This window comes from Rana temporaria, chromosome 6 (genome assembly GCF_905171775.1).
Source record: "Rana temporaria chromosome 6, aRanTem1.1, whole genome shotgun sequence".
NCBI classification, from domain to species: domain Eukaryota; kingdom Metazoa; phylum Chordata; class Amphibia; order Anura; family Ranidae; genus Rana; species Rana temporaria.
In genome coordinates this window covers 32358806-32386085 of record NC_053494.1, presented here as the reverse complement: position 1 = coordinate 32386085, position 27280 = coordinate 32358806, and the positions used below count along the sequence as shown (strand labels likewise).

The 27280-nt window shown below is 44.6% G+C and overlaps 1 protein-coding gene across 2 annotated transcripts in view; it reads right to left on the bottom strand.

The window, feature by feature from the left end:
• The window catches only part of LOC120943363 (ankyrin repeat and fibronectin type-III domain-containing protein 1-like), a 407577-nt gene that overhangs the window by 223119 nt on the left and 157178 nt on the right, over nt 1–27280 (bottom strand). Inside the window, exons 1-2 of one of the 2 annotated variants that reach the window (XM_040356611.1) lie at nt 25213–25478; nt 14168–14208 (exon numbers count right to left, since the gene is read on the bottom strand). In XM_040356611.1, the coding sequence (XP_040212545.1) occupies nt 14168–14208; nt 25213–25464 (293 nt within the window). In that variant the 5' untranslated portion in view covers nt 25465–25478. Of the gene's footprint in view, nt 1–14167; nt 14209–25212; nt 25479–27280 lie in introns of those variants that run through there. The other variant, XM_040356610.1, reaches the window with a different exon arrangement.

Below are 27280 nucleotides of genomic sequence, written 5' to 3'. Positions count from 1 at the left end.
CCTAAAGCATAAGTACACAAGTATCTGGTTCTCACAACAAACAAACATTCCATTGCTTGGCTCTGGACGCTACAGAATGCTCTTCTACACATTCCTTCATAGTCTCCTTCATAGTCCCCTTTCATAGTCTCGGCCTTTGCTTAATGATGTCTCTGAAGCTATAGGCACACGGGCACTTTCTGCGCAATTTTATTTGCCCTGATTTGGTCATTGGAGAGCGAAAGACTGACTACTACCCATGACAAAAGCCAAGAGGACATGTCTACAAGGGTTCCTACACTCGCCATATTATTGTTCTTTAGTCACTATAAGTGGTGTAGTTCAGGTTCAGCTCAACCTGTGTAGCTGGGGTACAGGATACCAGGGATGGGCCCTTGATGGGAGATACACTATATTGTCAAAAGTATTGGGACACCTGCCTTTACACGCACACAAACTTTAATGGCATCCCAGTCTTGGTACGTAGGGTTCAATATTGAGTTGGCCCACCCTTTGCAGCTATAACAGCTTTAACTCTTCTGGGAAGGCTGTCCTCAAGGTTTAGGAGTGTGTCTATGGGAATGTTTGACCATTCTTCTTTGTGAGGTCGGCACTGATGTTGATTGAGAAGACCTGGCTCAGTCTCCACTCTAATTCATCACAAAGGTGTTCTATGGGGTTGACGGCAGGCCAGTCAAGTTCCTCCACCCCAAACTCGCTCATCCATGTCTTTATGGACCTTGCTTTGTGCACTGGTGTAGATCATTTGATGGAGGGGGGATTATGGTGTGGGGTTGTATTTTAGGGGTTGGGCTTGGCCCCTGAGTTCCAGTAAAGGGAACTTTTAAGACGTCAGCATACAAAGACATTTTAGACAGTTTCATGCTCTTAACTTTGTGGGAACAGTTTGGGGATGGCCCCTTCCTGTTCCAACATGACTGCACACCAGTGCACAAAGCAAGCCCATAAAGACATGGATGATTGAGTTAAGGGTGGAGGAACTTGACTGACCTGCAGAGAGTCCTTACTTCAACCCAAGAGAACACCTTTGGGGTGAATTAGAGCGGAGATTGCGAGCCAGGCTTTCTCCACCTCACAAATGGTCTTCTGGAAGAATGGTCAAACATTCCCATAGACACACTCTTAAACCTTGTGAACATCCTTCCCAAAAGAGTCTGAAGAAACTGTTATAGCTACAAAGGGTGGGCCAACTCAATATTGAACCAGACTGAGACTGGGATGCCATTAAAGTTCATGTGCGTGTAAAGGCAAGTATCCCAATACTTTTGACAATATAGTGTAAGTGTCCCCATTATTTGATAAGAGACATTCTTGGAGAACTTAGGGATTCTCCCCCATGCAGCATTAGGGGTTATGGGGGGTATGGTTAGAAGAGAAAACTGATGTACAGTTTTCTCAGGGTTGAGGTTAGGATTAGGGGTTAAGGTTAGGGGGGTTAGGGTTTCCCATTGAAGAATAAGGCTAAGATTTAGAAATTAGAACAGGGACCTCCCCCAGAGGTCAAAGGCCAGAAGGCGGGTTCCCAGAGGTCAAAGGTCACGGGGGCATGGCTGACTCACCTCCACCAAAGTGTACCGCCTACCCCAACTAAGTCGGGGAATGAACAAGTCGGGGAAAGTGTTTTCTCAGGGTTGGCAAGTCCTGAATTGGACCAGGAATTCGGAGACTCAGAGAGGTTTTTGAGTGGGAAAGTGTCTCCAACTATGGATATCATGAGCCTGAAAGGGGCAGGAAGCAGCCAGCGGGTGTCTGTGAGATGTTGAGTGGAGCAGGACACAGTTGTGTGAAGATTGTGGACTGGCTTGTTACTGAGATACAGCTGAGCTCTTGTGATATTTCGGGACCCCTGAAGCAGGCAGGAAACCTTGGAAAGGGACAGGTTTCACGGGCAGTGAGCTGAACCTTGATACCAGGAACATGGATTATTTCGAATTTTTTTTAATGCTGAAATAAGCTAATAGCTAGATTCAGGTAGCCGGGCGCATCTTTGAGGCGGCGTAGCGTATCGTATTTACGCTACGCCGCCGTAAGTCAGAGAGGCAAGTGCTGTATTGACAAAGCACTTGCCTCCTAAGTTACGGCGGCGTAGCGTAAATGGGGCCGGCGTAAGCGCGCCTAATTCAAATGAGGATGAGGGGGGTGTGTTTTATGTAAATGATTGGTGACCCGACGTGATTGACGCATGCGCCGTCCGTGTACATATCCCAGTGTGTATTGCTCCAAAGTACGCCGCAAGGACGTATTGGTTTCGACGTGAACATAAATTGCGTCCAGCCCCATTCACGGACGACTTACGCAAACGACGTAAAAATTTCAAATTGCGACGCGGGAACGACGGCCATACTTAACATTGACTAGGCCAGCTATTTGTTCGACTAACTTTACGCCGGAAAAAGCCGTACGTAAACAACGTAAAAAAAATGCGCCGGGCGCACGTACGTTTCTGAATCGGCGTATTTAGTCATTTGCATATTCTACGCCGAACTCAACGGAAGCGCCACCTAGCGGCCAGCGTAAATATTGCACCCTAAGATACGACGGCGTAGGAGACTTACGCCGCTCGTATCTTAGCCTAATTTAGGCGTATCTGGTTTCCAGAATACGCTTAAATTTAGGACGGCGTAGATCAGGGGTCTCCAAACTTTTCAAACAAAGGGCCACTTTATTGCCCTTCAGACTTTAGGAGGGCCGGATTGGGGCCAGCAAGGGAAGAAAAAGTCACGGGCCTAGCATCAGTGAGAACATATATGCCTATTAGTAGGAGGAATAGTATCCCATCATTGGTATCAGTGGATAATATAGTGCCCCATTGTTGGTGTCAATGGGAGGAATAGTGCCTCATGTCAGTGGGAAGAATTGTGCCCCAAGGGCCGGAAAAAGGCTCTCTGGCCGCAGTTTGGAGACCCCTGCCTTAGAGATTCAAAATTCAAAACATTTTAAAATAATGGAAATCATTTTAGCTACATAGTAAAATGTTCAAACGTGGTTTTAAAAAGCCTGTAATAAAGCACTCTGCTCCTCATACTTTATTCACTGATCTTAAAGGAGCCTCCTTCTTCTACATAACTCTCATCACACTACTCATTACAACAGGTGTGGGCATCCCTACTGGTTCCGCTGTCATTCTGACAACAAGTGGGGCCCTCTGCTGGCTGACATCTGTAATGAACATCAGAATTTTTGGAAGAAGGGATTTCACACTCAGTTCAAAGTGACGGAAGGTTTTATTCATTCATTGAGTACAAACACTCTTTCCCCAGCATTTGTAGAGTAAAATGAAAGGCTTGTTTACATTTGTGCGGTGCGTTAATGCAGTTCACTAGCGCATGAATGCGGTGTTATGTTAGCGTGCGTTGCATTAAGACAGCCCAATGAAATCAATAGGCTTCCAATGCACAAAAACATGAAAACAAATTACAAAGTTTTTGCTGCAACACAGTATTGTGCATTGCTGCATGTTATAATGAATGTGCATTGCCTTAGTACAGGGGTCTCCAAACTGCGGCCCGTGGGCCGGATGCAGTCCTTTGATTTCCTTTATCCAGCCCTTAGGGCACTTATCTTCCACTGATATGAGGCACTATTCCTCTCCATTTACACCAGTGATGGGGTGCTATTCCTCTCACTGGCACCAGAGATGGGGGACTAATTCTCCCACTGACACCAATGATGGACCACTATTCTTCCCACTGACACCAATGATGGACCACTATTCTTCCCACTGGCACCAATGATGGTCCACTATTCTTCCCACTGACACCAATGATGGACCACTATTCTTCACACAGACACCAATGATGGACCACTATTCTTCCCACTGACACCAATGATGGACCACTATTCTTCACACAGACACCAATGATGGACCACTATTCTTCCCACTGACACCAATGATGGACCACTATTCTTCCCACTGACACCAATGATGGACCACTATTCTTCACACAGACACCAATGATGGACCACTATTCTTCACACAGACACCAATGATGGACCACTATTCTTCCCACTGGCACCAATGATGGTCCACTATTCTTCCCACTGACACCAATGATGGACCACTATTCTTCTCACTGACACCAATGATGGTCCACTATTCTTCCCACTGACACCAATGATGGACCACTATTCTTCACACAGACACCAATGATGGACCACTATTCTTCCCACTGACACCAATGATGGACCACTATTCTTCACACAGACACCAATGATGGACCACTATTCTTCACACAGACACCAATGATGGTCCACTATTCTTCCCACTGACACCAATGATGGACCACTATTCTTCACACAGACACCAATGATGGACCACTATTCTTCCCACTGGCACCAATGATGGACCACTATTCTTCCCACTGACACCAATCATGGACCACTATTCTTCCCACTGACACCAATGATGGTCCACTATTCTTCCCACTGACACCGATGATGGACCACTATTCTTCCCACTGGCACCAATGATGGACCACTATTCTTCCCACTGACACCAATGATGGACCACTATTCTTCCCACTGGCACCAATGATGGACCACTATTCTTCCCACTGGCACCAGAGATGGGGAACTATTCCTCCCACTGACACCAGAGTTATGTAACTGATTCTCCCACTGACAAAAATGATGGGGCACTATTCCTCTCACTGGCACCAATGATGGGGCACTATTTTTCTTACTGACACCAATGATGAGGGCGCTATTCCTCCTACTGGCACCAATGATGGTGCACTATTGCTCTTAATGACACCAATGATGAGGGCACTATTCCTCCCACTGATACCAATCCTGGACACTATTCCTCCCACTGGCACCAATCCTGGGCAATATTCCTCTCACTGACACCAATGATGGGGGCACTATTCCTCTCACCGACACAAATAATGGGGCACTATTCCTCCCACTGACACCAGTGGTGTAATTTTTTATTTATTTTTACTCCCCCTGATGTTAGGGCATTTTCTACTTCCACTGGCCACAGTCTGGCCCCCTGAAGTTTTTAAAGGGCAGTAAACTGGCCCTTTGTTTTGAAAGTTTGGAGACCCCTGTCTAAGTACATTATGGGGCTATACAAAATGAATGGGATATCCTTAGAATATAGGCACTCCCTCTCTCCCAGTAACCTCAATAAAGGACCTTGGGCTTGGGGTTCCGGTGCAGGACGGAGCTCTTTTGGAAAGCAAGAAGGATTTGGTTAGGAGGCGCAGAGAGGAACCAAAGAGGACAACAGGAGCTAGTGCTTCTGGGCTAATCTTCAGGAGGGAACCACGGTGTGTGTGTACGGTGGGGAGGGCTGGTGAGTGACATGTGCTATCAGGAGTACTGGAGAGACATGCCAGAGAGGACTGAGAGGCAACAGTCAGAGCTGGGTGTGAAGCCAGTGAGTATTGAAATGTCACAGGCAGTGGTGGCCTGGCAGGGGCCTGAAGAGGGATTGCTGGGAGCAGTAGTCCACCATAGGACAGCTAGCACTAAAGGACTTCCTATTCTATATTTTTGCTACACTAAAAGGGACCGGCGGTCCCTGCCTGCAAATGGCAACTTCTACGGCCTGACTGAGTCAGTGTTGAGCCTAACCATGTGCTACCTGTAGTCAAGTGTTGTGCAGGAGGAGTTGAAGAAATGTCATGTACAAGGAGTGTACATAGTTCGGCCCCAAATGGATTGTTCTAAAATTCTACTGGACATCCCATAAATTCCCATCCCTCAATAAAAATAAAAAAAACAAAGATATGTACTGTTCATTGACTCAAGGTGATTGGGAAGTGAATGCCGGGCTGGGTCGGGTGACAGGTGGACCACAACTTTCAGCAGCCCCTATGGGGGTACCGCTACACATGCTTTAGGAGGTAGCAGTAGCGCCACCTGAGCACCTGTCAGCCGCTGCTAGACCACCATCTGTGAAGCAATCCACTGAAGAACACTTTTCAGAGGGCGGTATATATCACCTTCAGTTTGAAAAAGCACTTAGAGAAAACGGTAAGTGCAAATCAGTACAGCACATATTTTTTATTCGATCTACACCAAAGCCAGCAGATCCATATGTATCTCCTCTGACAGCTGTGGCTTCCCACACTCTCTGCAGCCCAGCCAGTACAAATCTGGTGCTTGGCTGCTCGTACACTAACGTCCCATAGACTTGAATAAGATGCACGCTTACTGCAGGAGAAACGTCACATTCAAGACTATGGGGTAGATCCACGTACCTGGGCGCATTAATACGCTGGGCGCAGCGTATCTAAGATACACTACGCCGCCGCAACTTTTTTTTTTTTCGAATCCACAAAGAATTTGCGCCGTAAGTTACAGCGGCATAGTGTATCTTTGGTGGCGTAAGGGCGCGGAATTCAAATGGATGTAATGGGGGCGTGTTTTATGTTAATACGTCGTGACCCGACGTAAACAACGTTTTTTTTTAACTGCGCATGCGCCGTCCGCGGGGGTATCCCAGTGCGCATACTCGAAATTAACCTGGAAAAACCCAATGCTTCCAACGGTGACGTCATTCTACGCAAATCCCTATTCGCAAACGACTTACGCAAACGACGTAAAAATTTAAAAATTGTACGCGGGAACGACGGCCATACTTAACATTGAGTACGCCACCATATAGCAGCTATAACTATACGCCGGAAAAAGCCGAACGCAAACAACGTAAAAAAAATTGACGGCCGGACGTATGTTCATGGATCGCCGTATGTAGCTAATTTGCATACTCGACACGGAATTCGACGGAAACACCACCTAGCAGCCAGCGTAAATATACACCTATGATCCGACGGCGTACTAAGACATATGCCAGTCGGATCGATCCCTCATTCCGTCGTATCTTGTTTTGTGGATACAAAACAAAGATACGACGCAGGAACTTTGAAATTACGCGGCGTATCAATAGATACGCCGGCGTAATCCTTTTGTGGATCTGCCCCTATAGGTATAGGAGGTTAGTGCGGAGACAGCCCAGCACTTGACTTTCACCAGCTGGACTGCAGAGAAGAGCAGGAGGCCACAGCTGTCCATAGAGGTAAGTATGGACCGGGCTGAGCTTGTACTTTAAAGTGAAACTCCATACCAACTATAATCATTCCCCACTTTACTGAAAACAAAAATGACAGTGATGCCATAACAACGTATTAAAAAAAATAGGACGCTGGACACAAAACATTAGGGATCTGTTTGTTGTTTCTGCAGCCTTGGCAACCAACCATCTACCAGGACATATTCAGTTACCACAGAATTCTCAGCTTTAACATCATAAAAGTCACTCTACAGCAATTTATTACAGGTCCGTAATAGATCACAGACCTGTGACTCATTAAAACAAGCTAATATCTAGACTGTTGAAAGCTCAAGCTGACCACCCACCGCTATGCAAACATAAGGAGGGGGTCTGGGGGGCCTGAGCCAAGTACATAAGTGTACTCTTCTTCGATTTTTTATAACTGATCAGATTGAATATGGATTGGTGGGTGAAGAAGGACCGTTGAAACCATTTTATTAAAGCCAGATTTTTTTTAAAATATTTTCCCACAGCTCATGCTGCAATACTCACCTTTTATCTGGAGCTGCTCCCTGTAGTGCTCTCTCTTGGCCACAAGATCAGTCTTTCAAGTTGAGCTGGCAAGCCCCATGTCGAGCAACCCAGGAGACTTAAAACATAGTGTGAGTGTAAGAAATTATGGGCCCGTCCCCTGAGGGGACAGGCCCATACGGGCTTTGTGAATACAGGGCTTTGTGAATACGGGCTTTGTGAATACAGCACTTGCCTCTCAAAGTTGCGGCGGTGTAGCGTTAATACAATACGCTACGCCAATTTAAAGTTACGCCGATCTACGTGGATCTGGCCCCTTGTTTTTTTTTTGTACAATTCTCCTTTAAGGGGGCGTGGTAGGGGGTGTGTCCTATGCCTGCATACTTTTGTTGATAGGTGTCCCTCATTCCCATCTCAAAAAGTTGGGAGGTATGGTAACTATGTAAAAATTGCCATACTTGGAATTCATCTTACTGAACACGATTACCAAATAGGCACCTAAACTTGTGATCTATTGATACATAAGTGATCATTAATATTAATACATGAATATTATATGCACACATATCGCAGTGAGGCGATTCAGTTCGCTATACAAGTTTCTCACTCACATAAAGGGCGGTGACAGGTGCCATCATTTTCTATATACCATGCACAAGATCTGATGTTTTTAAAATGACCCAAACAACACAGCCATGCTTCTTCTGAACATATATTTAGATTCCTCTATAGCGTCCTTACATACAAGGAGCGTTTCTCTGAATCTCATGTCCAGGCCAAGATATTCTACAGCCAACAGAGCAGACATACACAGTCCGGCATTAATCTAAATACTGCAGAAAGCCAGCACAGCCCCTAAGGCTTCTACAAAGTGGCTTATTGTGTAGCTGTATGTTTGTGCCTTATGTAACGAAAGAGGCATCTGAGCAAAGGGGGTTACGCAGAATTCTGAGTCATCCCAAGCCTGGCGGTTGTTGGGACACTTTTTGTAGGGTAGCAACAGGGCGAGTAGGAACAGACTGAAGGCGGTGTGAGGGCGGGGGGTCTACGGGAGTCAGGGCTGCAAAATAAAGCGCTTCATTCCTGTGGTCAGACCACAGATGAAGGAAGAAAAATCGTCCTTCGCTGCTATTGTGAGCTCAGTACAAACAGACTTTGCGCTTTCTGTGCTGCGGAATAGGAGTCTAGATCGCAGCGAGCTGTGCTCTAATGATCACTGAGAGCGTTAAAATGCTACACCATGGAATTTTCCATCTCAGCCTTCGAGCTTAGTGCAAGCCCCTATGTATATAAGCTGTACATAGAATGCCTTCTAATTGCAAAGCATGTCAGTGCTCTATTATCTATATTCAAATCATTATCCGACACTTGTAACTGTACTGTTATGTAATAAAGGAGAAAAATACAGAACACTGCCTTCCAATGGATTCATTGCAGGCAACTCTTCCGAGCTGTAGCCATCCCAATAATATCCAAGCAGTGAGCATGAATATAATTGTTCATCGCAGCTCCCAGAGGGATGTGTCACACGAAGGGTCAATGCACTCCAAATTGACATTTCCGATGTTAGTATGAAGAGTTCAATAAACCGGTCACTGCCCTGGGCAGTTCAAACAGAACATCATATATATACTGTATATAATATAAATAAATGTATATCTATCTACTGTATATTTATAGATAGATTTATATATATAGATCTACAGTACAGACCAAAAGTTTGGACACACCTTCTCATTCAAAGAATTTTCTTTATTTTCATGACTATGAAAATTGTAGATTCACACTGAAGGCATCAAAACTATGAATTGACACATGTGGAATTATACATAACAAAAAAGTGTGAAACAACTGAAAATATATTTCATATTCTAGGTTCTTCAAAGTAGCCACCTTTTGCTTTGATTACTGCTTGGCACACTCTTGGCATTCTCTTGATGAGCTTCAAGAGGTAGTCACCTAGCGCAGCACCCCATCACTCTCCTTCTTGGTCAAATAGCCCTTACACAGCCTGGAGGTGTGTTTGGGGTCATTGTCCTGTTGAAAAATAAATGATGGTCCAACTAAACGCAAACCGGATGAAATGGCATGCCGCTGCAAGATGCTGTGGTAGCCATGCTGGTTCAGTATGCCTTCCATTTTGAATAAATCCCCAACAGTGTCACCAGCAAAGCACCCCCACACCATCACACCTCCTCCTCCATGCTTCACAGTGGGAACCAGGCATGTAGAGTCCATCCGTTCACCTTTTCTGCGTCGCACAAAGACACGGGGGTTGGAACCAAAGATCTCAAGTTTGGACTCATCAGACCAAAGCACAGATTTCCACTGGTCTAATGTCCATTCCTTGTGTTCTTTACCCCAAACAAGTCTCTTCTGCTTGTTGCCTTTCTTTAGCAGTGGTTTCCTAGCAGATATTCTACCATGAAGGCCTGATTCACACAGTCTCCTCTTACCAGTTCTAGAGATGTGTCTGCTGCAAAAGGTGGAAGAACCTAGAATATGAAATATATTTTCAGTTGTTTCACACTTTTTTGTTATGTTTAATTCCACATGTGTTCATTCATAGTTTTGATGCCTTCAGTGTGAATCTACAATTTTCATAGTCATGAAAAAAAAGAAAACTCTTTGAATGAGAAGGTGTATCCAAACTTTTGGTCTGTACTGTATATATCTATATCTATAGATATAGATGTATATACACAATAAAACCTTGGATTGCAAGCATAATTCGTTCCAGAAACATGCTTGTAATCCAAAGCGCTTGTATATCAAAGCAAATTTTCCCATAAGAAATAATGGAAACTCAGATAATTCGTTCCACAACCATTTATTCATAAATCCTTCAGTTTATAGTCCATATAAAAAGATTATAGCAATGTGATAAGTTGTGTAATCATAAAATGTCCATCCACAAATGGAAGCCTCCACAAGGGGATTTGAAGAGTATAAAATAGAAGAGAGGAGCCTCTAAGTGTAGCAATATGGTTACATTTATTGAAGGTACAACATTTAGGCTCCATGCACACTGGGCTTAAAAAAATGTCGGTTCTTTTTGGAGAAAAAAACGTCCATATAGAGCATTTTTTGTACAAAGTTTAGATGAGTTTAGGAGAGTTTTACGTATTTTTCTGCCAGTGAGCTCCAATCAGAAACGCGAATTAGAAGGTTTTTTTTCCTGCCTCTAAACCTTGTTCTCAAAAATATGCCTGTAAACGTCCTAATGTGTATGGACACAAAGGGTAACATTGAGTTGCTTCTACAGGCAGAACACAAAACTCCTGTAGAAGCAACATTTTTTATTCCAGTGTGCATGGAGCCTTAGCAAATCACATGGTTGATGATTAAAACAGGCACATTTAAGTATGCAGGCATCCGGGGTAAAGCTGTCCACATAGACCGTCCCCCACACCGCCAGCTCTCAACGTTGTCAGTCTGCAATAGTGACCAGGAAGACTACCCTGCAGTAGAGCGATCTAAAAGCGAGGCTTGAAGGGCTCGTGGAGCTCAGCCTGGAAGGGATGACTTTGATGGTGGTGCAGAGGATGGTCTATTTGGACAGCTTTGCCCCGGACACCTGCATACTTAGATGTGCCTCTTTTAAACATCAACCAAGTGATTTGCTAAATGTTGTACCTTCATTAAATGTAACCATATTGCTACACTTAGGCCTCGTACACACGACCGAACATGTCTGCTGAAACTGGTCCGCTGACCAGTTTCAGCAGACATGTTTGGTCGTGTGTACAGCCGACCGGACCGGATTCCCGGCCGAGCGGACTTTTTCCAGCGGACAAATGATTCTTAGCATGCTAAGAAACATGTCCGCTGGAAGCCTGTCCATCGGACGTGTTCGGTCGTCTGTACAGACTCACCGGACACGTCCGATCGGCCGCCATCCCTCGCATTGAACTTCCAGGGCCGCGCACGTCGCCGCTTCATCGTCTCGGCGACGGCGTGGCCACGTCACCGCGTATCGTGTACGCACGGATTTCTGTCTGATGGTGTGTACAACCATCAGACAGAAATCTCCGGGCGGACATGTCCGCTGAAAACGGTCCGGCGGACCGTTTTCAGCGGACAGTCCGTCCGTGTGTACGAGGCCTTAGAGGTACCTCTCTTCTCTTTTATACTCAGCTGTGACTTGATGCTACGTGCAAAACGCTCTCAAACCAAGTTACTCTCAAACCAAGGTTTTACTGTATATACTGTAGATAAAAAATTGGATACAATTACCCTCAGCTTCTTTAGAAAGACAGTGGTTGTCTTGAAAGTGTGTTTGGGGTCATTATCATGTTGGAATACTGCCCTGCAGCCCAGTCTCCGAAGGGAGGGGATCATGCTCTGCTTCAGTATGTCACAGTACATGTTGGTATTCATGGTTCCCTCAATGATCTGTAGCCGCCCCAGACCATGACACTCCCACCATCATGCTTGACTGTAGCCAAGACACACTTGTCTTTGAACTACTCACCTGGTTAGCGTTTTGATTTGATTGACAGCAGCGGGAGCCAATCGCTGCACTGCTATCAATCATCCTATGAAGAGCCGACAAGAGCCGGGGTAAAGCAACGCGGGATCGCGCCCACAAAGATTCGAGGCTCAGGTAAGTAAAATGGGGGCACGGTGGGGGGGGGGGGGGGCGGTGACTGCAAGGTGTTTTTTCACCTTAATGCAAAGGGATGCATTAAGGTGAAAAAATATGAAGGTTTACAACCCCTTTGAGCCTCGTACACAAAACCTGATTTTCCGACAACAAATGTGTGATGGCAGGGTTTTGAAAATCCGACCGTTTGTATGCTCCATTGGACAATTGTTGTCGGATAGCATGCTTTCAAATTGTCCGCCGACAAATGTGTGTACACAAGTCCGTCAGAAAGAAAATCCAAAGTACAAACACGCATGCTCAGAATGCTAACCATATGACAACATTAGCAGAAGTTGCCCAAAAGGTGGTGCTAAAAAGCAGAAAAAACACGTTGTTTCTGTTTGTTAGCCGACAAAATTTTGCCGTTTGTTTGCAGAACAAGTTCACGGCCAACGCCCTTCGGACAAAAGTCCTACCCTTTGTTCCGTGGAAAATCTGAACCTGTGTATGAGGCTTGTGAATGCCACACATAGTTGGAGACAATACTGTGTTCAGTGAGCAGGAAATGATGTGTAGCAGTGTACCATGGATACGATAAGATGAGACTTCATTATCAAGTCACACCACTGCCAAAGTCTTATCATAGCACATACGAAGAGGTGAGTCATGGAACCCAAACTTCTGCTTTAATGGCTCCAGCTGCGGGGAAGACAGAATTGTGTCCTGGCCACTGTTCCACCAGTGATTTCATAATAGGGCAGCGCACAAGCAATACCCCAAGCACCCATTTGAGTTTAAAAGCATGGTCCTAGTCTATGCAACACTTTATTCCAAAATATAAAAATCTTATTGTTAAAAAAAAAGGAAAAAGAAAAATGCTAAGCAACACAAGGGGCCAGATTCACATAGAGATACGACGGTGTATCTCCTGATACACTGTCGTATCTCTGAGTTGTGCCGGTCGTATCTATGCGACTGATTCATAGAATCAGTTATGCATAGATATGCCTAAGATCCGACAGGTGTAACTGTGTTACACCGTCGGATCTTAGGCTGCAATTCCCGGCCGGCCGCTAGGTGGCGTTTCGGTTTATTTACGCGACGATTATGCAAATGAGGAGATACGCCGATTCCGAAATGAACGACCGCCCGGCGCTTTTTTTTTTTGTCGTTTGCGTTCGGCTTTTTCCGGCGTATAGTTACCCCTGCTTCTATGAGGCGCAGCCAATGTTAAGTATGGCCGTCGTTTGATCACACTGTTAGGTCAACTGGCTCTTATGCCGTGTACACACGATCGGAAATTCCTACAAGAAAAGTTTGATGTGAGCTTTTGGTCGGAAATTCCGACCGTGTGTAGGCTCCAACTGACTTTTTCTGTTGTAATTTCTGACAGCAAAAAATTGAGAGCTGGTTCTTAATTTTTCCGACAGGAAAAGTTCTTGTCTCTTTGCAATTCCGACGCACAAAAAAACACGCATGCTTGGAATCAATTTGACGCATGCTCGGAATCATTGAACTTAATTTTTCATGGCTTGTTGTAGTGTTGTACCTCACCGCGTTCTTGACTTTCAGAATTTCAGACAACATTTGTGTGACCGTGTGTATGCAACACAATTTTGAGCCAAGATTCAGTCGGAAAAAAAAATCCACGGATTTCTTGTCGAAATTTCCGATTGTGTGTACGCGGCATAACTCTTATTTAACCTCATTTGTGTGTGTTACAGGTATGGTCAACTGGCTCTTACGCTTATTTACCCTAATTTGTGTGTGTTACAGGTATTGTCTGTAGACTTCAAGCTCCCTTATGCACAATGGCTGTTGTATTAATGAATACAATACATTATTTTCAGGTAAATTCCTTTGCTCACACAACAAATGTTTCCAAGGAAAATCAGATCTACAAAGACATTGAGAGCGCACGCTGCATGCTCCTGCTGGCTAGATCTGTAAGACTATATCCCTGGTTTATTCTTGTTCCTGTTCAGAAATAATCAGGTGGCAGCAACACAGATAAACACATGACAAAGCGAAGAAGGAGATTTTACCTTGGTGTTTGAAATTCTTTCCGGTCCGCTGACCCCAGACTCTGTAAGACAAGAAAGATCCTTTTAGATATGGTGTGTATGGAGGATGAGGAGGAAATTCCACATACATTCCAAAACTTGAGAAAGGATTAACGTAATGGTTCCCAACATTATTAGAGGGAAACTATACCTAATTTTACCCCCCTCTGCTGACCCTAACATACCATGTATTTGGCACATCGTGAGGCCCTCTGAAAAACTTAGGTGGAAGCATTGAGAAAAAACAGTAACATCAAGCCATCGGAATCCCTGACCCAAAGTGACAACATATATGTATGGACCCATGTTGGTTACATTTTAAATGTATATGTATATTCATAGTGAAATAATAGACACAGAAGAGGTCTTTAGTTGAAACTCTGAATAGACAATGTTCCTCCATCCACCATCTCTGGCCTTGCCACATTAATTCTATGTATTCTGACCTTGCAGAATACATGAGCGGCTTTTTATTAAAATGATATTAGCTAGAGACGCTGCTTGGGAGAAATCAAGGCTGTGTTAACGGAAACCTGTCATTAAAAAAAAAAAAAGTTGGTAATGCTTAGTCGTAATGGTCCCCAGAACAAATACACAGGATAGGGTGCCTAACCCTTTCCTACAGCGCAGTGTCCTAGTGGTCAGCATTTCTCCCTTGCATTACTAATGTCCAAGGTTTAGATCCCTGCCGGGACAGTTTCTGCATGGGGTTTGCATGTTCTCCTTGCGTTTGCATGGGTTTTCTTCAGGTGCTCCAGTTTCTTTTCCCCCCTCCAAAGATATACTGTTTGGTAATTGTCTCCTGTCTAAATTGGCTCTTGTATGCATGTGAAAGAGAAACCTTGGAGATCATCCACACTGGTATTCAGATCGCTGTACAGAGAGCAATTAACAGGTGGCGTGGAGGTGTCATATCACCTCCTCTCTGCCTGCCTTAACTCCTTGATCCCACCACTAGCATGCTGTAACAGTGTGCACACAGTTGCGGGGCACTTGCAGAGCGGCCCTTTCACTTGAATGGGTCACGTTCTGTTGGCACTATGTCTGTCGAAAGTGAAAGGGGGTATAATTCTAGCCAAAGTCCTGAAGCAAAGTGCTGTGGCATACGTACACCACTGACTGCTGCCTCTACAGCTAAGGCCGCGTACACACGGTCGATCCATCTGATGAGAATGGTCCGACGGACCGTTTTCATCAGTTCACCGCTGAAGCAGACCGATGGTCTGATGTGCGTACACACCATCAGTTCAAAACCCAATCGGGTCAGAACGCGGTGACGTAAAACACACGACGTGCTGAAAAAAACAAAGTTCAATGCTTCCAAGCATGCGTCTACTTGATTCTGAGCATGCGCGGGTTTTGAACCGATGCTTTTGTGTACTAACCATCGGTTTTGACCGATGGTCAGCCGTCCATTCGATTTTAAAGCAATTTCTATAATTTTAGTCCGAAGGACAACAGACCGATGGGCCGTACACACAGTCGGTTTGGACCGATGAAACTGCACTTCAGGCCGTTTTCATCGGTTTGGACCGACCGTGTGTACGCGGCCTTACAGTTGGAGGGTTGCCCCCCCCCCCCCAACCACTAGCGTGAACAAGCCCTAAGGCCCATTCACACTTTGCATAGCCAGAACGCACATTCCCATTTGCGGTTTTTTTTTTTTTTGCACGTTTTACTTGAATGGGCTGTCCTATGCATAACAAACGGGCAAAAGAAGGTGTGGAACATTATTTTGTTTTTTCAGCGGACATTTTGGCAAGTTAGTCACTCGGCAAACCACGTGCATGCTAACCACGTTTGCGGTGTCTTTAAAAATGAATGGCACCCTAAGCGTGTTGCATGTTTTGCCGTTATTTTTCTGTAATCCGTAATCTCAGGCAAAATCCAATTTTGCATCGCTCAGATGTAAACGGGTTCGAATTTTGAAAGAATTTTCTTTTGAAAATCCTATCTAAGAATTTTCATTCGTATTACGCATCATTAGTGGGCTGCAGTAACCGCCGATTTTCGTGCGCCCATTGAATTTTATTAATTGGACAGGTTGGAAATTTTGGGAAAAACAAACAAGTTTCTAATAAATAATGATAGAATCGTGCGGGAAATGTACTGTATATATTGGCGTAGAACACTCCTTTTTTACCCTGAAAATAGAGGGTAAACTGTGCCTGCATGTTATACGCAGGGGGCTATGGAAAGTATATTTTCCTGAAACTTCCCTCTTAAAGTTAGGGTGCGTGTTATACGCCTGTGCGTGTTATACGCCGATAAATACGGTAAAAATAAATGCGCATGTGCAAGAAAAGAAAATAAGATTCCCAGACACGAAAATTCTTTTGTGTAGGAACATGAGGTGAAATTGAAGGTTTGGTTGGTTGAATTTCAAAATCAATGGTGGCACCGTCGGATCACAAAATGCACAAATTTTCGGATTTTCAAAAAAAAAATCTTTAGAAATTCGACAATGTATGGCCTGCCTTAGACTGCCTTCACACACTGCGTGCGAACAGCGGCGGCTGTCATATTTGTGCTCTGTACAAATCTATGGCTGGTGCCGCTGCTATTTAGATGTAAACACTCTTCTCATGTGTCCAGGGTCTGCGTTTCTGCGAGTTTTGGCCCCACACACACAGGCCGCACCTAATCGGCCATAACACAGAGTGTTGCTGAGTCCAGAGGCGGCGTTTAACAAACTATCCGCCCCTGTTGCCTTAAATATTGGTGCTATATAAATGCCTGTAATAAAAAAATACTCTAGTTCAGGGGTGTCCAAACTTTTTTCAAAGAGGGACAGATTTGATGAAGTGAATGTGCGTGAGGGCCGACCATTTTGCCTGATATTCTTTGAACCATTAAAATTCGGTCTAAGTGTGTTCATCTGAGCACCAATAGACTGCCCAACAAGAATTATCTTGCCTTTGTGGCGATAGATATCTTTTGTGGCCCCAACTAATCCCAGAGCGTTGCTCAGGACTAAGGTTGAGCTCGGGTGTGTTATTTGGATGTACCGTATTTATCTGCGAATAACATGCACCTTTACTTTGAGGGAAGTTTCAGGAAAAATGTATTTTAAATAAATAAATAACTGGGAAGCAAAATAAGGGTCAGTGCCCATCAATGCAGCCTCACATGTGCCATGAATGCAGCCTCGCTATTGCCATCAGTGCAGCCTGATCGATGCCCATCCTCAGCCTCGGAGGGGACAGGATGAGCGCCAACAGATTACATACAGGAGAATCTCCTGTTTACATGGCGGCCTCTTTAATACAAAGTCCCGCCTCCAATCGTAGACAGAACAGTCATCCAATGGCAGCCCAGGAGACAGGACTACCGAATACAGATGCAGCCCCGGTAAACAAGAGATTCTCCTGTATGTAATCTGATGGCGCTAGTCTCGCCCCCTCCGAGGCAGCGGCTATTCAGTATATATATTTTGTGGCCCTTGGGGCCACGAAATATATATATCCAAACTACCAGGGGGGAGGGGGGGCACATTAAACCTGAATACGGGCCGCAATTGGCCCACAGGCCAGACTTGGACATGCCTGCTCTAGTCAAAACAAAAATAACAAAGCAATTGCCTTTAGACAGTATACAGTTTAAATATAGTATTGGCCCTTCTCGAAAAAGGTGCAATAACTGAACTCCAAGTTTAATGGTAGGCCTTCTCGGAAAGTCTTGACAGGTATTCTGGTCATGCTGAGATGACTCCTGTCTGGAATGTCAAAGGTCAGTGTGGATAGCAGTCTGTCAGACAAAGCCTTGATGGTATTATTTGTCTCCCTGGGGAAGGTACATTGCCCCTGAGGTATTCCAACCCCGAGGCCCTTATTATACACCTGCAGAGCTACAGGAAATTCAGCGGATTACCAGTCATTGTCAGACAAAGGAGAACTAATTGGGAATTAGTTGACACTTTATTATCAGCACCTTCTTCTCACCTCCAGCTACAAGCACGCAGCAATAAGTGTGTAAATGATGGAGGCGCAACACACAACAGCTCACATACCAGGAATCATGTGGATAAGGAGTTAACCTTTGACTCAGCAAGACAAGAGGGCTTTCCTGTCTAACACATCAGGACTTCCCCAGACCTACAGAGCAGAAGCCGTCCAACTTTGTGAAATAGAAATAGAGCGATCCCACCAGCATGACTTGGATTTACAATTCCGCACAGTCGTTTTAGATATATTAAACTTCTATATTATTTCTATTTATAAAATGTATAGTGTTCCCACGGTCAACGGTAGGACGCCAGTACTTCCCACCATCACAATTATCCAAGAAGTGACCACTTGAAAATAAAATCACTTTTTATTTCTAACATTAAAAACGTTAAGCCAGTAAAAAACATAAAAGATCAAAAATCTTTATCACATCGCCGCATCCGATCATAAGACTTATAGGGCCAGATTCACAGAAAAAGTACGCCGGAGTATCTGCTGATACTTCGGCGTACTTTCAAATTTGCCGCGTCGTATCTTTATTTGTAATTCACAAACAAAGATACAACGGCATTTGGCTAAGATCCGACAGGCGTACGGCTTCGTACGCCTTTGGATCTTAGGATGCAATACTTTGGCGGCCGCTGGGTGGAGATCGCGTCGTTTTCCGCGTCGGGTATGCTAATTAGCTGTTTACGGCGATCCACGAAGGTACGCGCGTACGTCGCATTCTCTTACGTCATCGCTAGTTGGCTTTTTGCGTCGCAAAGTCACGGCTGCTATTTAGGTGGTGTAAAAGTATGGCCGTCGTTCCCGCGTCGAATTAAAATTTTTTTTTTTTTTGCGTAAGTCGCCTGGGAATACGAAAGTACGTTACGCACGTCGCCGTTCAAAACATTACGTCGGGGCGACGTCATTTTGCGCAAAGCACGGCGGGAAATGTCAAAACGAGCATGCGCAGTACGTCCGGCACGGGAACGCGCCTAATTTAAATGGTCCCCGCCCCATTTGAATTAGGCGGGCTTGCGCCGGACGGCTTTACGCTACGCCGCCGCAAGTTTACACGCAAGAGCTTTGTGAATCAAGCACTTACGATGAAAACTTACGGCGGAGTAACGTAAAGGACATACGTTACGCCGCCGTAATTTTTCGTGAATCTGGCCCATAATGTCAAAGAAACATTTTCTCCATAGTTTGCAGTGTATATTCTGGTAACAGCAGTTGGTAGAAATGGGCGGCAGAAGATCGTGATGAGTTCCAGAGGTGCTAAGTCTGGATTTCTGGGTCCCCTCCACAGTCCTATTTGTGTTTCGTAGCAAAAGGCGTAGTACGACCTTCCTAAAACTGGTGTATCTCACTTCCATCATGGATCCCAAAAAAACAACAAGGGGTTTATTCCTTATTTCAAGATCGTGGTTGGAGCCATGCGAATGGTTGCCCATTGGCCAGCTATAAATTTGCTGGTTTTTAGCCCAGATACAGCCTAATATTACAGTAATTTATTCCAAACTGCATAAAGCTGTTTCAGGCTTGTTGGCCATTATGAGTGCAGTGCATGGAATAAAATGGCTACTATGGAGCAGAGATTGGAGAGCAACAAGAATGTATAACCTGGCCATAGATGATACGATTTTCTTTCCTTCCACCACGGGTGGAAGGAAAGAAAATCACTTAATTCCCCTATTAACACAGCCAGTGTTGATGGAAGAATGCCTCCTGCTGCGCTATTGTATTCTACCAGCGGGGGTGCTGGGAGCATGCCCAGTCGGCAGAATACAATGCTTACTGGCAGTGACTATAGCCACTGGCAATAACCGTATGTAGCAAAACTTGACATGCTAGTTCTACCCAAGTTGATTGATCAATCCACTTGGTTACAATAATCCTGCCCATACAAAGATTGAAATTTGGCTGGTCCCTGCTGAATGAGCCGAATTTCAATTCATGTATGACCAGCTTAAGAGGTTATGGATAGGAAGGCTTTGAGTTGGTTTAGTGGAGGGGCTTCTGATTCCTTGTAAAAGGTAACATTTAGGGCTAGTTTACAATTGCTTCAAAACATGACTTCAGGCACGCTTTGTTAAAGCTCGCTGAACGGCAATCAAAGCTCCTGTCACTAAATACAATGGGGTAGATTCAGATAGATTAGCGGATCTTTAGATCCGCGTAATCTATCTGATTTACGATCCGCCAGCGCAAGTTTTTGAGGCTAGTGCTGTATTCAGAAAGCACTTACCTCAAAACTTGCAGCGGCATATCGTAAATCCCCCGGCGGAATTCAAATTCCGCAGCTAGGGGGAGTGTACTATTTAAATCAGGTGCGTCCCCGCGCCGATTTAACTGCACATGCGCCGCCGGCTAAATTTCCCAGCGTGCATTGCTCCAAATGACGTCGCTAGGACGTCATTGCTTTCGACGTGAACGTAAATTACGTCCAGCCGTATTCGCGAACGACTTACGCAAACGACGTAAAAATGTAAAACTCGGCGCGGGAACGACGGCCATACTTAACATAGGATACCCCTCACATAGCAGGGGTAACTATACGCCGGAAAAAGCCGAACGCAAGCGACGTAAAAAAAAATCGTTTCTGAATCGGCGGAACTCCTCATTTGCATATTCGTTGCGTACAAAAAACGAAATGCCACCTAGCGGCCAGTGGGAGATTGCAGCCTAAGATCCGATGGTGTAAGTCACTTACACCTGTCAGATCCTAGGGAGATAGGCTTTGGTGGGGCTTCAATGGGGCTTCGATGAGCCTTTGGTGGGGCTTTGGTGAGGCTTTGAGGGACGCCAAGCAAGTTTTGCCATAGCACCACTAAAGCTACATGGGGTATCATTTTTGAAGCAAAGCCGAAGCAAAGCAAAGCAAAAGCAAGGTGTAAACAGGACTGTAGGCTAAAAATTTAATTTAGTGACAGTAGCTTTGACTAGCGTTCAGAGAGCTTCAACAAAGCCTGTCCGAAGCCTTGTTTTGAAGCAAGTGTAAACTAGCCGTTAATGTGTGTTGAAGTCGAAGGAAGAGCAAATGAGTCCTTACAGTCTTCTTGGGTGTTTCGGGTGCCACAGCATCTCAATAGGGGTGAGGTCAGGACTCTGACTGGGCCACTGCAGAAGGCTGAGATACTCTGGCTGCATTCACACCTGAGCGTCACTTTTTTTTAGCATTTTTGTAACACGTTTTTATGAATGTTTTTGAGACTTTTAGTACAACCTTTTTAAGCGTTTTTGAGCTTTGGCATTTTAAGGAGCCAGCAACCGCCAGCTTCCCAACCAGTGACTCATTGGTTTTTAATGAGCAGACATGGGGCGGGGATCTCTGAAGTGACATCATGGGGGTGGGGTGACATCACTGGGTGACCCCACCCCTACAGTTATTTAGCGGCGGGGGGAAAGTGGCTGTCATTAGGCAAGTGACAAGTGACTTGAAGAGAATTTGCAAAGAGGAGTGGGACAAAATCCCTCCTGAGTTGAGTGCAAACCTGGTGGCCAACTACAAGGAAGGTCTGATCCCTGTGATTGCCAACAAGGGTTTTGCCACCAAGTACTAAGTCATGTTTTGCGAAGGGATCAAATACTTCTTTCACTTATTAAAATGCGAATCAATTTATAACTTTTTTGAAATGCGTTTTTCTGAATCTTTTTGTTTTTTTTCTCTCAATGTTAAAATAAACCGACCATTAAAATTATAAACTGATCATTTATTTGTCAGTGGGCAAACATACAAAATCAGTCAAGGATCAAATAATTTTTTTCCTCACTGTAAATGGGAAGGAATCAGCCATAATTCAATCAATGTAAGGCCAGCTTCAGAGAGGGGAAATCTCTCCAACAGTGCCCCAGATAGCAGTAAAAACCCAACTGGGGTTCTAATCCTACCCAACACTATCCAAGTCTAGAGCAAAAGTTTTAGCTGCACAAAGTATCACTTAACAAAATCCTTATTCATCAAAAATAATCCATACATATCCACTACGTAATGGCCATGTAACCTATTTTTTATTGAACCGTTTCTAGCTTCCTTGTAACGTCCTCAATGAGCTCCCAAACCTCTCTTTTCCCCCCTCACTTCAGTGTGCTTGGAATGAGCAGTGCACATTAGTTCTGGTCATGTGTCCTGCAATATGTACACTACACAGCCCATAGTCTATCTTGGGAATGTGCAAGAGAGGGTGGCTTTGTTTCTACATGCAGTGGAAGGGACTTTTTGAGTTAAGCATAATTTGTTTTAAGTGTCACTTAAACAGCTTATAACTTAACCACTTGTCACCAAATCACGTACCTGGTACGTCATTTGACTTCAAGTGGTTGTACCGGGGAGATGCCTGCAGCTTCAGGCATCTCCCCGGTACTGTTTATTAGAGCCAACGGTCAGCTCTCTTGTAATAGCAACCGGAGTGGTTAACTAGCCACTAGGTTGTTATTACAAGCAGTGTCTCTCTTGGGATCTCCCGTTCCACTGCAAGACCCGAGCTACCAGCCGGCTAGCCGGAGACCAATACAAAGCCGTAATCAGCTTGGTACGGGTCTCCGATATGGTAACCTGGAGGCGATGATATCACTTCCGGTTTACCTGGCTGTCATTGGTGGCAATCTTGGCGTTTTGAATGCTTTCAAGTGCAAAGGAGAGATTTGGGGTCTTATTGAACCTAGTTCCCTCCATAAAGAATACTTGTCACGTCCCTATTGCTGGTACAAGGATGTTTACAGGTAATACTCGAAAAATTTGAATATCATGCAAAAGTTAATTTATTTCACTAATGCAACTTAAAAGGTGAAACTAATATATGAGATAGACTCATTACATGCAAAGCAAGATAGTTCAAGCCATGATTTGTCATAATTGTGATGATTATGGCTTACAGCTCATGAAAACCCCAAATCCACAAGCTCAGAAAATTAGAATATTGTGAAAAAGTGCAATATTCTAGGCTCAAAGTGTCCCACTCTAAGGCCTCGTACACACGACTGAGTTTCCCGGCAAAAACCAGCAAGAAACTTGCTGGGAGATATATTTTTGCAGAGGAAACCGGTCGTGTGTACATTTTCGTCGAGGAAACTGTCGAGAAACTCGACGAGCCAAAAAGAGAGCAAGTTCTCTATTTCCTCGACGGGAATGGAGAAACTTGCCTTGTCGAGTTTCTCGACAGCCTAACAAGGAACTCGACGAGGAAAACGATGTGTTTCGCCCGTCGAGTTCCTTGGTCATGTGTACGAGGCTTAATCAGCTAATTAAGCCATAACACTTGAAAAGGGTTCCTGAGCCTTTACATGGTCTCTCAGTCTGGATCAGTAGGAATCACAATCATGGGAAAGACTGCTGACCTGACAGTTGTGCAGAAAAACCATCATTGACACCCTCTATAAGGAGGGAAAGCCTCAAAAGGTAATTGCAAAAGAAGTTGGATGTTCCCAAAGTGCTGTATCAAAGCAATGAACTTTTGCACAATACTCTAATTTTTCGAGTATCACCTGTACATTCTTTGTGACAGCAATGAAAGTAATAAAAAAAAAACTGAAAGTGCAAAATAAAGTGCCCCTTTTCCCCCGTGCCGGCGCGTAAAGGTGACATGCACACAAACAGCGATCGTCCCACACATGTAAAGTATTGCTGCGAATGTCAAATCATGGGCAGTAATTCTAGCACTAGACCTCCTCTGTAGATATAAAGTGTTAAGCTGTAAAGGCTTTTAAAGCATCACCTATAGATAGTAAAATTGACATTGTATGTTGCCGTTGTGCAGGCATGCATAGTTTTGCGTGACGGGCATGCGTGACATGTTTGCCATCTATTTATTGGGCCCGAAATCATCTTTTATATTTTACAAAACAATTGGGTTATTTATTATGTTTTTCTGCAATAACATTTTTAAAAAGTGTATTCTTCCCCCCAAAGAATTACGCTTGAAAAACGGCGTGTGACATAAAAAAATTGCAACGCCCGCCATTTTATTCTCTAGGGTCTCTGCTAAAAAAAATATATCATGTGGGTTCTAAGTCATTTTCTATAAAAAAATACAGATTTTTACTAGTAAACAACAAATGTCAGAAAAAGGCTGGGTCCGTAAGTGGTTAACAACTTATGACTTCTAATGCCGCGTACACACGGTCGTTTTTTGTGATGAAATAAAACAATGTTTTTCATCATGAAAAAAAAACCAAAGTTTTTCTAACTTCATAAAAAAAAAACGACGTTGCCCACACACCATCGTTTTCTGAAAATGCTCTAGCAAAGCGCGGTTACGTACAACCAGGGCTTTTTTTCAGGGGGAACTTGGGGGAACTCAGTTCCACCACCTTTGGCTCAGACCCTTTGGTGCCTGCTCACCACAATCACTTGTAAACACAGAAGTTTGGTTTATGTGTTTACAAGTGACAGCTTTGTAACCCCCTGAACTCTGCACTCTGTATTTAATGCAATTCGGGTATTTAATACCCCTTTAAGACCCTTCCACTGTTTGTGAAATCTGAACGGGTCGTGGTTGAGTTCCTGCATCTATTTTCTGAGAAAAAAAGCTCTGCGTACAACACGTACGATGGCACTCTGTTCCATTCAAGCTCCCATCTCATAACTTGCTTCTGAGCATGCGCGGCTTTAAAACGTTGTTTAAAACGCAGTTTTAGCCCACACACGATCATTTTTTATGACACAAAAAACGACATTTTGAAAAACAACATAAAAAATGTAAGCATGTTTGAATTTTTTTTTTGGTCGTTTTTTAGAAGACAAAAAACGATGTGAAGCCCACAAACGATAATTTTAAATGACGTTTTTAAAAACGTTGTTTTATTTCATCACAAAAAACGACCGTGTGTACGCGGCATGAGACACCAATCTTTTAAGCACCCTGATAATTAATGTACTTATTGTACAATTAGCAGGACAGAGCAAGTTTGCAAATGATATAACTAAGAGGGTAGCAGCGGAGACTAAATTCTCTGTGCAAGTGCAGACCTAGCAGATCCGCCGGTGAATGGGCGATGAATGGGAAATGTTTAGGAATTGGTAACTCCATACAATGGGAAGGAAGGGGGATGAATGCTACTAAGCACTAGACTAGTGAAAAGGAATGTCAGGCAAACCTTAAGCGGAGAAGTGAGGTTCAAGCAGTGGGGCACTCCTCCTCCTCTTCCTCTTCCTTTTTTCAACTTTCCCTCCTTTCTCCAGCCGTTTAGCACCAAAATTTTGCTCAGCAGTTCCTCTGTCCCGGTTGCCCCCCGACTCTTTGGCGCTGAGTTGCCCCTCTCCTTAAAGAGAGGGGCCCAGGGAAATGTTGGATCCTTCAGCCAGCTCCTATGGAGAAACCAGTGAGGGTTGGGGAGAGCTGGGTGCATGCTTTCCTCACACACTGCCTGTTGTACTTTTACAATCTGGTTGCTTGGCAATAGACTAAAGGCAAACTCCACAACAGAGAGAGAAAAGCACACGGCCAAATGCTAATCAATGCAAAGAAAAGTTTACTTTCACCTTCCCCCCCTCCTTACTAGAGCCATCATACAACTTCCTGCTATGTCCTACAATTACAAGAAGAATCAGTGGAGCATGACATACACAGCCGGGTTTGGGTTTGTTTTACCTAGACGGGGGACAGATTAGCGGTTCTTCTCTTTCTGGCATGTTATTATTTCAGAACTTTAACTGATTATAATTTCCTCTCAGACAGACATCAATATTCTCGGCCTGAGGCGCCTGTCAGTCATGAGATACGATGAGGGATAATGCGATGTGCTCCAACTACTCATCGTCCCCTAGCCTGGAGCCACATTCTCTATAGCACAATAGAGACGCACCAACCTTTCATGTTTATGGCCATAGGTATGAGATTCTCTGTGAATTCCTAGAATTATTATTATGATATCGTTTTTCTTCCCCCCCCCCCCCAAACGTGTGGTGGGATGCGCAAAAACTAAACACCAAAATTGAATAAGAAAAATAAAAGTGAAACTTCACCCAAAAGGGGAAGTTCTGCCTGTTTGCACCCCCCCCCCCCCCCCCGCCACATTTGGCACTTTTTTGGGTTGAACGGTTTTGATAGGTACCAGCTCCCACTTCCAGTCATATGCACTGTGGCGATTCAAGTCAGGTGTTCAGCTTCCCCCACACCCCCACAGCCTTCTGGGACACAACACAGGTCCTGGAAGGCTGTGCGACCATTCACAAGGCGCAGTGCGGCTTAGACATTCGCAATGGAAAACCGGTTGTGAAGCTGTAATTTCACTGACAGTTTTGCTTACTTAAAGCGGGGGTTCACCCGTACATAATACTTTTTCCCCTTAGATGGATGCTCGTTTTGTCTAGGGGAATCGGCTAGTTTAAAATACAGCTCAGTACTTACCGTTTACGAGATGCATCTTCTCCGCCGCTTCCGGGTATGGGCTGCGGGACTGGGCGTTCCTATTTTGATTGACAGTCTTCCGAGAGGCTTCCGACGGTCGCATCCATCGCGTCACGATTTTCCGAAAGAAGCCGAACGTCGGTGCACAGGCGCAGTATAGAGCCGCACCGACGTTCGGCTTCTTTCGGCTACTAGTGACGCGATGGATGCGACCGTCGGAAAGCCTCTGGGAAGACTGTCAATCAAGAAGGAACGCCCGCTCCCAAAGACCCATACCCGGAAGCGACGGAGAAGATGCATCTCGAAAACGGTAAGTACAGCTCATATTTTAAAACAACTAGCCGATTCCCCTAGACAAAACGAGCATCCATCTAAGGGGATTGTTTGAAAAAATTGTCTTATGGGTGAACTCCCGCTTTAAGATGCTGCTGTCTGCACCCGAAGCTGATTAGAGGATTGGCTTGGGTGAGGACATCATTGGATCCCTAAAAAGAAGGGGAAGATAGCCGCTCCAGGTAAGCGCAATACGCAATCAATGTCCTCTCAGAAACAGATGGGTGCCGGCAATGCACGAAGCAAAACTTGGAAAGGAAGGTATGGACAGTCGCACACCAATAAGCCTAAAAAGGTGGCCTTTATTGATGAAAAGGAAAAGGCACAATAAAAACAGCAGACAGTGGGGTAATAGCTGACCGTTTCACATTGGAGTTCAATGCTTAGTCATAGCTATATGCCGCGTACACATGGTTGGAGTGTCCGACAACAAATGTTCGATGGGAGCTTTTTGTCTGGAAATTCCGACCGTGTGTAGGCTC